Below are 14,389 nucleotides of genomic sequence, written 5' to 3'. Positions count from 1 at the left end.
AATCTAGGTAATTTATTAAAATATAACTGACAAAAGGCATTTATCATAAAACGAGACGGCGTATGTTTTTATTTCTTTATAATATTAATATTCATCGGCTTAGATGTCAAACAATTGTACATATTATTTCCATTCTCATATCTATCTTAATTTGTGAATATAGCTTTTTATCTACCTACCACAATCCTTTAAATCGAATATATCCTATATCAAATCGGTGTTCACAAAAAAAAACTCGTATTTTATTCGTGAATAAATATAATAAAATTACAATAACTTATATCGGATTGCATTATGTTCATTTGTATAAATATTTAAAAAACAAAATAGCCTTCTTGACTTGTCCTGTAGGTGAAGAATCGAAGGTGATTATCTTAGGATGAAAACAATCGTTCATAACAGCGTAACGAATTAAAAAGATATGTCGTTAAATCAGCTGATGGAACTTGAAAGTTATTTAGAAATTAATAAGAAGAGCAAATAGTTCAGCAGTTAGTTTTAAATATCTAATCACCTAAGGAAAATTGCACTGAATATAGTTGAAGGTGATCGAATTTAAAGTAATACTACAAGTGGATAGCTGCCTTAGAAAACGTTTATAGACATTTAATATAAATATAAAAGATTTTTTAAGAATTTCAATACTTGTGACATGTTTTGTTTTGATTTAATTCCATTGTAAGCTGCAAGTTCATACCTAGACATGTACATTTGGTGCAAAAGTGACCAAATTGTAATTCTAATGAAAATTTCAACGTTTTCTCGTTGATATGAAAGATGAACAAATCATATAATAGTCTATACCAGACAAAACTACTTATAAGTTAGAAGTAACTTGACTTCTAACTTATCAGTATTTGAACAAATTACGTTACGGCGATAAAGTGCCCGATAGATAATTAATTGTTTTCTTGCAACCTAAATGTCGTAGCGCCGTGAATTTCATTTTTTTTTATAATATATTTTTCCTTTGTAGTATTACGATTGTTAGATATTTAATTATTTTAAATAAAAAAATTTTAACATTGATTCGAAGTGTAAAATTATTAAAGCAGTTTCTTTTGCGCCCACTCTGAATTAATAGCAAAATCACACTTAGGTAACCAGCTTGCAGTTCAGTCGATGAGTGTTCACGAGCGCCACAACGAATGTACGTACACATTTATATGGTATATATAATATGAGATTTATCGATTTTCTTCAGGGATTTCATTATTTATATTACAGCCTCCAATGCCAAGAGTCAAACACTTAGTCATTGAATTGACTTCATATTATTAGTCCGATCTTAATTAATTTAATTTAAACGTTAAATGTTAGAGAGTAACCCTAGCTTCCGATACGGTACTGTCATTTGGTTCTGTATTATTGATTGTATCACATTGTTGTTGCATATTATAGCGGGGGCTATTGAATTTACTTTATTATATAAATAATTATTGTAACTAATTGATCAATAATTTGTAAAACTGCAATTAATATTATTTTATATGTCACAGCATTTAATACTGGCGTGTAACACTATTTCTTATTTTAAAATGATTGAGCTGTCATTAGAAAACAATAGGATAATTACGCATCATTGAAAAACCTTTCTACTTATATTACTTTGTCATCCCAAACTAGGTACTGAAATTACACTAGTATTAAATTATACTCCACTTGAAATTAGTATTTTTTTTTTAATTTTAATAAAGAACAATTTTCCCGTAGACAGAAACTGAATATTTATTTTATAGGTACTTCTGTAGTAATCATAAATCTGGTCTTCTATCTTTTGATTTCGATGCTAAATGATCCCTTGTCAACGATAACTACGACTAGTATTGTTTATTCCCTATATGTACCTTTTCCATTAGTTGAACGTCTGAGGATAAGATGCGATTCCATGTAGTAAAAAGCTCCCAATTTCCAATTCAACTCGATCATCGATATCAGGATAGATTCAGACATGATACCGGCTTAAATTAGAATCGTAATTTTTAAGGCTATGATTTTATTTGGTTTAACTAGACAACTATAAATTTATTTCGATTGATGGCTGGACGTTTCAGGAAAGAAATAAATTGATCATATTTGTTTTAAAATCATTTATTTAAAATAAAAATAAAAGAAACAAATAATAAATGCACTTTTATAATAGACTTACCTTGATCACAAAGAAAAAAATAGTAGAAGTTGCAAGACCCGCAGGCTCGAGATGTCATGTCAATCATGAAAATAAAATTAAATGGGTTAAAATTAAAGGTAGGTTAGAAACTTTGGATAGTAGCAGAATATGTTCTTAGTGTGTTTATGTGCAAATCAATGTTTTAATATTGTTTATATGTACTCGATTTTTGCAAATAAAACCTAAAATAGTAACTTCCCCCGTGAAACGTAATAATATGTAGCATTTTTGATTTTAAGAAAAGACATGCGCCCAACATTTACGCGTTCATTACCGGATTGTATTGGAGATTTATGAATAAACTATAGACTTCACTTCAAATACCAAATAAATGAAATATCTAAAGGGAGGATAAAGTGATGACAAAACGTTCGAAGCCAGCTTATTCTGGAAACTTCTTTGTTGTATCACATTTGTCCATGTATGTCACTAAAAAATAATTAATAGTAGTCATTCAAAAGAAACAATTTTTATACGTTAAATTGATTACCAAAAATGTTGAAATTTAAGATATTAAAAAACCCCAACCGTTAATGAATAATATAAATATAATCCTGGTAGTGATATCTCTTTTCTTAAATTGGCAACACAGCTTTTACCGGTGTGATGTGTGGTGTGGTGTTTTTCCTATTCTTGATTAAAAAAAAATGTCAAATTGTTGTTGGGTCTAATTGCCATTGCCAAGCCATTGATCATAATTGTGACGAAACCTAAGATAATATTTTCTGCCCAAGAAGGCTCCAAGGACCAAAAAAAAAGCAAGACTTGGTAGATCAGTCTTTGTTCTACTTATTAATTTTATGTAGACCCTTTATTCTTTCAGTGCAAACAGCATGGACTGGGATGAAACTAATTAAAATCTATCATGTAATAGGCGATGCAGACCTAACAAAACTTGCTAATTACCTGAATATGCGAAAGCTTTTATACTATACAAGGTGTATATTCCTTTCCATATCGATATTAAAATTGTAATACTAAACCTTTGCACATCTGTCCAGAAAATGGGCTACATTCGGATACCATTACTTCACAAAACCATAACGAATAATATTTGTTATCTCAATTTAATAAGTTTTTTTTTTATTTGTGCCAATACGGCACAAATTATTTCACCATGTCACGCGATGAAGGAGAAGCGACGAACATTGATTGGTATGGTCGATATTTCAATAAGTTAATGTTATGTGACATAATGGTTGGAATAACTAATCTTGCTCATATTTGAAACTACCCTAAATTTATTCAAGATATAATTTTTGATAACTAAAATTTAAAAACAAACCTAGTGAAATATAATGTAAATATTTGTTCTTACCACGTACGTAAACTTATATTGCGATATTTGGCAATCGGTAATAACGTTACACAAACTAATAGCTTCAACTATTGGACTTCAGTATGTCATGTGTGGTGCACGGTCGTTTTACAAGAAATTTATAAGACTAAAAATGAATAAAGTAGGTATGTGAAAGGTAAGTACAGTTGATAAGGTCATGAATGTTAATCACACCTTGTGATTGAATCGATAGCCTGTATATCTTCCAAGGTCAGGGGTATTCACTCTCCAGGACCGAAGATGTTTCTAATGTACCATTAAGTAATTTTATTTCTTCTTTGTTGGAAAAAAGTTTTGATGTAATATTTATATATTGTTTTAATTTCATTATGTTATTTGCAAATGAAAGTTTACCTACCCTTTTTATATTAAAAGCGTGGTTGGTGGCTTAAGCAGATTATTAATTGATCCATTATCTCGAATAGATTGCGATGTAACTATTATTACAACTAACAATACTATGTATAATCTGTGGAGTTTGCTCGAATAGACTATCGAAGAACTACATATTAACTTTTATAGTAAGCCGGGCATCGTGCATTATACTTAAAAAAAACCTAAACTTTGCACTAAACTCGTAAAATTTGGAGTCAACTTTTTTTGGACGACATCTCACAGCACACTTCAGTATTGATAAATAGGTTGTGGAGCATAATGAAATAAAATAATAAACCACAAAAGTCCACGCGAGTAATCTACTAAATAATACCAGTATGAAATAGGCAAATATGATTTAAATTTGGGGCGGATGGGACGCCGTGCACATCTATTTTCGTATATATTGTATATGCATTTTAGCTGTCGGTCCTAATAGATGTAAAATTTTTACCTACCATAGCTGCTGATCTTCATCGTAGTAACGCCTTTCTATACAAGGAAACTTCGCAGTTTTTTTTAAGTAAATTTTATTTCATTTACTTGTTTTTTTTATTATTTGCAAATTTTTGGAACTAGCAATTTTTCCTTTTCAAATTCCATATTTTTTTGGAACTAGCAAATTTATAGAAAACACAAAGAAAATATAAAATAAATTCAGTGCTCAGAGCACCATAATGAAAAAATAATTGGGTAAGAAATAAACTAACAAATTGGATTGGTTTTTAATTATCCCTATACAATATTTCTCTTTTAATGATTAATAATCAAGTGAAATCTCAAAAAAATTACAAGATATTTAATGATTTCTATTAATCATTTACTTCTTTCTGGCCTATCAAGGTTATATGTACAGATTATTTCTAAATAAACAACCCTACTGGTTTTGTATCAGAATTTTATTACAATAATTAACCTATACATCCACTATACACCTATTGTTTCACAACTATTTGAAACTTAATACTGAATAAAGGTCAGCAAAATAAAAAGTCATGATCTATTAAAAATCTAATGTCACCTTATTTCTGAATTTCCTAGCTTTCTAGATTCAGATGCTTTTACAAGATTATCCTATATTGTACTTACATATCCGTATAAAAGTAACTACTTTCGAGTCCACAAACTATAATAATTATCCTTACAAGTATGTCACGTAAGTACCTAAAGTACTACAATAAATAGATCAACTTACATATCAGTACATATTAAAAATATTCTATTTATACTTTCTAAGAGACATCATAAAGAGAAGAGGTCCAATAATTATTATTATTATTAAATCTATGGGTATCCTGACGGCTTCTCCTAGGTGGTCTCGCATGTAGACCAGAGTTGAGTAACTAGTGCTCCGGAGCGTACTGCCTACACTAGCACGATATACTCTGCACTACTAGTGTACTTAGCACGAAACCTAGAGATTGAAAAAACCTTTAATAAGACACGTATAAGTAATACACTAACAGTATAGCTACCTTCATAGCATTAACCATCTTAAAACTATAACTGTATCACAACTATTATCCTAGTCACATTAATGCTATGTAGTGCTTGAGATAACCTATAATAATCTGATAAATTATTCTAACATCTGCTGCTCTCCTAGCATAAGATTTACTGTATTTATGTGATTCTAAATGATGAATAAATTTGTAAATGCATTGGAATGTGGTGTAAATGATTGCAGGAAAAATGGTATACACACGTGTTTTAGAATCTGCCTCCTCTTCCCTGGCCACCGCCATAGTTACCACCGCCGTAGCCACCGCCACCACCACCGCCGCCGCCTCCTTGGTTAACATTGTAAGGAGCTGAGCGGTTGTTGCTATATTGCTGATTACGAGTAGGGCCCCCACTATAACCCTGCTGATTATAACTGCCGAAGTCCTGGTTACCACCACCCCAGCCTCCTCCACCCCCACCTCCTCTTTGGTTTCCACCCCCATATCCACCTCCTTGATTACCGCCCCAACCACCTTGGTTGTTATCCCAAGGATTGGAATTATTCCATCCACCCTGATTGTTTCCATAGCCTCCTGAAAAAAAAAAATTATTAATATGGTATATATCAAAAAGTACAAATACTCAAATATTCAGAATCATTGGAGTATTGTTTTATTTATTATTCAGTTTTATTTGATTCATACATACCACCATTGCCCCAATTATCATTCCTTCCTGGGCCTTGTCTACCTCCTCTTTGGTCTGATCCATCTTTAGGTAAAGCTTTCTTGACATCCAATTGTTTGCCGTTAATTTTATGGGGTGCGTTTACTGTAAAACATTTATAAAAATTCAATATAAACAGTAAAGAGAAATTGTTATATAGCATTTAATTATTAAAAATATAGAAATGTTCATTGACTTGCGTACCAGATCTTCCCTTATAAATGGTAGTCAGGTATAGCTTAAATCAATAGTTTAATATCCACAGTCAGAGGAAGCCAGATATAGACACACATCTTCCAATCTGGGGCAAAGCTGTGGCATATTTTTTTAATATTGATGTAAATATACAATACTCACGGCAGATTTTGTCAACTGGGTCATAATCATCGAATTCAACGAATCCGAAGCCACGCTTCTTTCCTGTTCCTTTATCAGTAACAATGCTAACATTTTGAACATTTCCATAGTTCGAGAAGTATTCTCTCAGTTGTTCTTCATCGTGGTCATCTTTAATGCCACCAATAAATAATTTCTTGACTGTGGCTCCAGCTTCTGGGTTTTTAATATCTTGTCTGGCTACTGCTCGTTTCGTTTCCACAATACTGTAATTACAATAATCAATATAATATAATATAAGAATCCTTTATAATCAAATATAATATTTAAGTTTGATAACTAAGGGAAGTATGTCGACGCCACAGAAAATGCCACGTGTTGTTTACACAAGACAATCACCAAGCAGTGTCTTTCGATTTATGCAGTTATGAAACGATGTGAAAATAAAAATGAATTCTCACATAACTGGACTGCAGTATATGTAACATAATTAACCACTTACCGGCCATCGATGCGATGCGGTCTATTATTTTGAGCGTCATCTACCATGTGCGCCTTCGAATAGGTAATGAAGCCGAAGCCACGCGATCTTTTTGTCTTCGGATCTTTCATTACAACTACATCTACGATTTCGCCCCATTTTTCAAAATGTGCTTTCAGGGATTCATCGGATGTACGATAATTCAATCCACCGATAAAAATTTTACGATGGACCTCCGGCTCATCCTAAAAGTAGAACGCAGGTTTAACAAAATGGCGGACAAAAATGAGCTGAATGCATAAATTGCCTAAATACCACCAGGTATTTAGCAATTTTCGGGGAAAATTTATTAATTAAATCGAATAGCAAACACAGACTAACAAAATAAAGGTTAAAATATAATAACAATAAATCTCAAATAATACATAAATAAATGTAATACTTACAAATCCATCATCGCCATTCTGTTGCGGCCTCATTTCTACCGCGTTAATTCTTAAAAGTTAAAACTAATAAACCGAAAATGCACTAATTTTTAGGCTCTTAGCGTTGTAAGAAAATTAAAAGTGAAAGAATCAAATTGAATGAATAGTACACCACGTCCGTTGTAGACCGACGCCACGCCTAAAAGAAAGATGGTTTCTCGAATTCTCGATCAATTAAAACTTCGGTGAGCGTCGGCAGTGAATCGTAACAACGGATCCGGAAGTGTTCTACTTATCTATGGTCATTTTCATTATCACGTAGAAGAATAACAAAATAATTTTCATTTCATGTAGTCATTAAAAATGAAGATATTAATTTCCAGCCTTATTTTTCTATGTATTTTTCAAAACCAAACAAATATTACATAATAAAGTAACACACAATTTAATAAAATCTTCATTGAATAAAAATATATATACTATAGTATCTAGTTCAGTAATACTTTAATTTGTAGTAATATCAGGAACGTTCCTGGTAAACGATTGCAAAAACTGAAAGAATTATGTATTTAATAAAATATAGATTTTTTATAGATAAATTTGTTACTTTCGGTATTTCAGATGTTATAGTAACGTAATAACATACATACATAATGTTAACTGAATTAATATTCAAATATAATCGTAGGTCAAATAATGTTTCAATTCTTGCAATAATTTTAGAAAGTAATAATTTTATAAGTATATTGTAATTATAAAATATAAAAATTTTGTAGTAATACAATTCTATTCTTATTTATATTGTAAGACCTGTTGTTTTAAAAATATTTAAAGATTATGTACAGTATTAGATGTCACCCGCATTTTAATGGTGATCGTCAGGTAGGCGTAAAAAAGTATATAAAAGAGTCTTATGACTTTCCATGGACATCAAGCTTTTTAATGGCTACCATAAAAAAGCATCAGACACATAGAGTTTTTTTCTTTTTTATAATATTAGTGTAGATTATTATTATTTTACGTTTTATGAAAGTAGTAAGATCAGACTTCGTTACAATTTTTTTAAATAAATGTAACTTAAGAATACACATTCACCTTTTTATTCCCTATGACACCACACACAATGACACAAATACTCTGCTGTTTTAAATATGAATTTTGTATTTAGCATTTTATATCTGCATCGTAACGTTATTATTCTGACGTACCACCTTATTAAATACGTAGTATTTAAATTCTCACATTTATTAGAGTTTGGTATATAGTATATATTTACATATTATCTATTGTTTACACGCAAAGTCCAAATCCACCGCGACGTGTATAAACAGCGTTAGATTTTTTTTTTAATTTTATCTGTCAAATTACATTTTTGATTCTGATATGACATTTTGATGACATTACATTGTGATTATTGTTATTGTGGCTTAAATTGTTTTTTTTCAAAAAATAGAATAATTTACGACAATAATAAAATACTCCTAATTAAATTGACATAAATTGTACACTGTTATGTGTTGAATATTGTATTAATTATTGTAAACTAGATAGAAAATAAATATTATTTTAAAGTAAATATGGAGATTACATCTGTAAGGTCTCCAACTAAGTTGAATCATAGCGATGATGATGAATATGTAAGACTAAAATATATTTTGATTCCGCCAAATTATTGAAATAAAATAGTTGTAAAACTTAAAATGAGGGAGGATTAAAATTGTAATAAAGTACTATGTAAAAGTTGTTGAAAATAATACATACTTTTAGGAAGAACCGGAGCACACAAGAAAAATATTTGTAGGTGGGTTAGACTACAGAACAACAGATGCGTCTTTAAAAAAATTTTATGAGCAATGGGGAGAAATTGTGGATGTTGTTGTAATGAAGGATCCTCAAACAAAGAGATCTCGAGGTTTTGGGTTCATAACATATTCCCAAGCACACATGGTTGATGATGCACAAAGGAATAGACCTCACAAAATCGATGGGAGGTAATTAAATTTCTAAGTTCGAGTTCGAGTTAGAATTAGAAAAAGCTAGTATTCCAATGGACTGAGATTTGGTAGCATATATTATTAAGTATACGGTGTATATTTGTCATATTTAATCTCATTTGCTTTGCGTCTTGTATCTAAATGTCTTTCTATGCATGAGCTGTGGGTTGTGACCTCTCTTGACTCTTAAATAAAAAATAAGGAATTTATTAACTTCATAGTTGCCGTTTTAATTCATCCCAAGTCCCACTGAAATTTATATAAATTATACGTCAAAATTTGTCTTGCTTTATGTGCTTTATGAGACACGAGAATACACTGTCAATTAATAGACTCTATTCTAATACTCTCTTCCTTTTCATTTAAAACGAGATCAGTATATCAGTAGCTAGTAGTATAGTATTAGTATTAATATACTGTTATGTTATAATTACAGAATTGTCGAGCCAAAAAGAGCTGTGCCTCGCGATGAAATCAAAAGGCCAGATGCTAGTGCTACTGTAAAGAAGTTGTTTGTTGGCGGTCTGAAAGAAGATATTGAAGAGGAAGATTTGAGAGCATATTTTAGCTCTTATGGTGATATAGTATCCATTAGTCTAGTCTCGGAGAAAGACACTGGCAATAAAAGAGGATTCGGTTTTGTAGAATTTGATGACTACGACCCTGTTGATAGAATATGCTGTAAGTACTATAGCTTATTTCAATAGTAGGAGGTGTATAGATAAAAAATGTGCCCATTTTGGGATGGAATGGAATGTTAAAAATGATCAAGTCATTCAATGAAAAATTTTCTTTTATGTATTCATTATTAATAACTAAGACTGACTCACAATATTACAGTGCAACAAACACATAAAATTAAGGGATATAGCCTTGATGTAAAAAAAGCAATGTCTAAATCTAACTATGCATCTGGTGGTAGACGTGGTGGTCGTGGTAGTTGGAGTAACAGACAAGGAGGTCGAGATTGGAATGATTCTGGTAAAATATAACATCAAACATCTTCTATCACAAACAAACTTCAAAGCTGCTACTACACAATACTGCTACAAAGGCCAGGGGCAGAAACATACAGCCCATATGTTATTTTGAAATGGTCATTTTAATAAAAAATATGTTTGAGAATTATATATCACTTCTCATTATGGAGGTATATTTTCTCACATTGTGTATTGGAAACATAATTGGCACAAAATTTTTTGAATAATAGTATGAACAGTTCTTGTACTGTGTGATGTGACTACAGGCACTTACATACACTTTTATACAACAAACACTATACTCTTATATTAATATATATAATAGTAATGTAACACCAATATAAAAGATTATAAACAAATACAAATTAAAGGAAATAAATCAAAGAATTAACGAAGAATAGTTTATGTAGGATATGGACAAGGAAGTGGATGGAATCAAAGCCCATGGGATAACTCCAGCAACTGGGGCAATCAGGGATATGGTGAACAGACAGGGTGGAATCAAGGATCTAATAATTTTGGTAGTGGATACCAACAAAATTACAGTGGAGGTCCAATGCGTCAAAACTTTAATAACCCCCGACAGCAACCATACAATTCAGGTACATATTCAATACAAAATGATATCTCATTCACATTTCTTATATGTATTTGACTTCATGCTAAATTATTGTCTTCTATTAAAGTTAATTTAAATCATGAAATGATGTAAGTACAATATTACTATTTAAATTTTGGTATATACATCAACTCTTAACATAATGTGTTGTATCTATTTAGCTAACCATGAGCTTAAATGTTTAGTTTACATATTTATTTCGGTTTATGGTTCTATAAATACTACTGATATCGGAGAATACACGCAAATTCGCCACACAAGCGAACAGCACATGAATCAGCGGTGCTTGCCTGGGCTTGAACCCGCAATCATTGGTTAAGATGCACGCGTTCTAACCTCTGGGCCATATCGACTCGACTAATTTTACTAGTGATGTATATATTGACGAATGAAGAAGTTACATACAGCTAAAAAATAATATCATTATTAAATATTATAGTAATAGTATAATAGGTAAATAAGAAATTAGACAAATAGGAAATACATAATAATATTATTTGGATATGTCAAAAATTTTGGAGCACATACTTTAGGAATTTTGGTATCTTTTAAAGTTTTCGAGTATATTATTAAAAACAATAATAGTAATAATTAAACACTAAATCTCTTCATATTGGTTCCTATCTGTTTTTTAATCACAACTGTTAACTGAGATACTCCTACATGATGGGCTGGAGGGGTAACCACTATAGCTTTAAACCGAGCTTTTAAAAAGTTACTTGATATTCGGTACTCCAATATCTGTGCCATCAAGGCTGATCTAGCGGAATCGCGAAGCAAGCCTTTTAAGCCTGAGATTGTCAAAAGAAGAGTTTTCAAGTAAGATCGGAGAATATTGGGATTCGTATTTGATGACCTCTTACACGCGCAATTAATTCCAACACCTCATGGACTTTAACCAAAGCGAGATGATGGTGGCTTTAGAAAAGCTGTAGGATAACAAAGCTTCGAGCGATGATGCAATCACAACAGAGTTACTCAACAATCTGGCGCTGAGATTAATCTGTATCATGAAATAAAACTAGCTATAACGGATTTGAATCGCGTATATTAATTATTTTTAACATCCCGACGTTTCGAGCACTTTACAGCGTTCGTGGTCACGGGTAGACTGAGGTGACATTTGTCTATTTGAAGAACAAAAGAAATATTATTAACAACTACCGCCAACGATTTCTCAATTGGTATCTTGAGTAACGTTCTAGTTGCACGCAGAAGGCACTAACTGTATCTTTAGGTTAAAAATAATTAATATACGCGATTCAAATCCGTTATAGCTAGTTTTATTTCAATGTGTAATCGCGAAAATTTAAGACAACATTATTAATCTGTATAATGTCGTTATAATTAGTATCTTATTTAAGAATCTTATTAAGATGAGGACTTACTTAACTGTACAGAGGGGTGCAGAGGGGAATTTTATATCTCCTAAACTGTCTATCCAGTAAAACCATACGGTGCCGAAATGTGGTTCTTGTCTACAAACTAAAGTCACTCACGTGGACTTGAATAAGTTATGCTCGGAATATCATTGAAAGTTTATCTTTCAAAGTCAGTAATAAGCTTATCCAAAGAAGAATCGGAGTTACCTTAATAGCCTGCATGATTAGCAGACTGAAGTAGTAGTTGACTAGTCTTAGTTGAGTAGTCTAAAAATGGAAAACTGATTGGCAAATGCAGTTTAGGGCATAGGGCAGTAGCACTCTGCTGGACTCACCACACTATGAACAAAATAATGCGGAGGGACCCGGTTGGATGAAGAATCGGGACTTCTGGTAAAATGCGGAGAGGCCTATGTCCAGCAGTGCATTAGGATTGGCTGATGATTGATTAGTTGACCCCTTTTTAATAATTTTACTTTAATAACTAGATATAGAGCTAGATAGAAAAACGTTACAACTAGTAATGGTACAACAAAAATAAAGCATGAACTGGTCATCTCATTTGCTTATTTGCTGTTCAAAAAAAAGTTGCAAAGAAGACTGTCTCTGGTATTAGGAACTGAATCGTCGGACCATAAAGCATTATTATTGGATTGTTTCATTCACACTCATTGGACTTAAGAAGTGTCTTATTTTTGTGCTTTATAGCAAGGAATATTTATAGATGATTTTCATTATAAGATTTTTAAAAAGGTTCTTTACAACAGTGATATGTTTGGCCCGCCGACTCAGTTCACACTGTGAGCAGTATAAGTACATATGACCTTTTAATATCAGGTGGAGGCTATAACACTGGGGGTAACCGAAGTTTTAACAACTTGGAAAATCCTCCACCAGGAGGCAATCAGCGACGCTTCTAACTTAATTTGTCTCTTGTAAGTATGATTTTTTTTTAATTTAATCTAATCAATTTGATCATAATTTAAAACATAGTTATTTAACTGTGATAACTATATGATAATTTTAATATATTGTATGTATACATTAGTAAATATAATTATTAAAAGTATCACATTACTTTGGAATTTATGGAATCAATCTAAATTTTACTTAACATTTCATGATTCTCATTAGTGATATTAGATAACACAGTAAACTTAAAACGAAAAAAAAAATGCTGACATTTTATTTATGCAAAAAATATATGTATTTCATTCATAGCATCTGATTGAAAATTGTTTTATTCTGGGCACGCTAAGCAAAGATTTAATAGATGTTTGATAATTTAAACATTTTTGAATGCTTAGGTACCAAGTTGCGCTTAGTCGAAGCTAGGGAGGCAGATAGATAGACAGGAGGTAGGCGGGAGTCAGCTAGCTAGTGAGGAAAGATGACTCGAACCACCTAGTCAGTTTACATTTATTTCCTATAAGGTTGGTCCAGGTACTGTGAGGCACTAGATACATTTTTCGTCAAGCACTGTCACAGTTTTTACATGTATTTTCTCAGCACACAGAGGTTTTGCTCTATTTATTATAGTCTTAATTGAAAGGAGTTTTTGATTGATATTGTAAAAGCTGTGCTATTTTAAGGGTTACGTTTCTAGCATATAAGTGATGCAATATGTTAATGTTTATCTTTATCAATTTTAAATATTTTTTTATTTAAAATTTCTGCCATTTTAACATTCCTCTTAATTTTAAAGCATTATGAAGTGCAATTTTATTGAATAATGTATATTCACTTTTATTTAGTATTATTATTATAAGACAGTTCTTGTTGGATATTATTCTGATCTCATTGTTGCAATTTTAATAAATATAGGTATAAATTATTAAAAAAAAATTTAAGAGTTCCTTGATGTTAAATTATATTCGTATTTTTTATAATCTTAATATCAATATAAAGTTGTTGTTTTTCTTCATATTTTACTTCGTATAATAAGTATAATGTAGAATAACCTACATTTCATCCCATATCTGTGTGAATTATAATTAAATTGAGACTGTTTTCCATGGACTCTTCTACACTTGGACAAGCATCCGTTCGTGGAAAAGGCCATGGTAAGTTGAGTATAATAAAACTTAATGAAATAATAGTAACGTCTTTTATTTTATCA

General features: G+C 31.2%; 2 protein-coding genes across 4 annotated transcripts; one reads left to right on the top strand and one right to left on the bottom strand.

Annotated features, from left to right (window-relative positions):
• Positions 1–3,470: 3,470 nt before the first annotated feature.
• On the bottom strand, positions 3,471–7,571 carry LOC124535468 (heterogeneous nuclear ribonucleoprotein 87F-like). Of its 2 annotated transcripts, none has more exons than XM_047111697.1 (6): positions 7,317–7,571; positions 6,892–7,115; positions 6,411–6,655; positions 6,036–6,158; positions 5,590–5,917; positions 3,471–5,298 (listed from the first exon to the last, which is right to left on the bottom strand). In XM_047111697.1, the coding sequence occupies exons 1-5, from the start codon at positions 7,347–7,349 to the stop codon at positions 5,595–5,597; spliced, it is 948 nt and encodes a 315-aa protein (XP_046967653.1). In that variant the 5' UTR covers positions 7,350–7,571; the 3' UTR covers positions 3,471–5,298; positions 5,590–5,594. The 2 variants fall into 2 exon arrangements, with proteins under 2 accessions (XP_046967653.1, XP_046967652.1); XM_047111696.1 differs by having other exon boundaries at positions 5,590–5,920; positions 7,317–7,570.
• A 1,105-nt stretch (positions 7,572–8,676) lies between these two features.
• Positions 8,677–14,368, top strand: LOC124535248 (heterogeneous nuclear ribonucleoprotein A1-like). Of its 2 annotated transcripts, XM_047111380.1 has the most exons (7): positions 8,680–8,932; positions 9,063–9,286; positions 9,726–9,970; positions 10,130–10,270; positions 10,680–10,871; positions 13,108–13,205; positions 13,578–14,368. In XM_047111380.1, the coding sequence occupies exons 1-6, from the start codon at positions 8,873–8,875 to the stop codon at positions 13,188–13,190; spliced, it is 945 nt and encodes a 314-aa protein (XP_046967336.1). In that variant the 5' UTR covers positions 8,680–8,872; the 3' UTR covers positions 13,191–13,205; positions 13,578–14,368. The 2 variants fall into 2 exon arrangements, with proteins under 2 accessions (XP_046967337.1, XP_046967336.1); XM_047111381.1 differs by lacking the exon at positions 10,130–10,270 and having other exon boundaries at positions 8,677–8,932; positions 10,671–10,871.
• Positions 14,369–14,389: the final 21 nt, after the last annotated feature.

The sequence above is a fragment of the Vanessa cardui genome, chromosome 14 (assembly GCF_905220365.1).
Source record: "Vanessa cardui chromosome 14, ilVanCard2.1, whole genome shotgun sequence".
Taxonomy (NCBI): Eukaryota; Metazoa; Arthropoda; class Insecta; order Lepidoptera; family Nymphalidae; genus Vanessa; species Vanessa cardui.
Note: the sequence above shows the minus strand (reverse complement) of the source record. Positions and strands in the feature narration are given on the sequence as shown.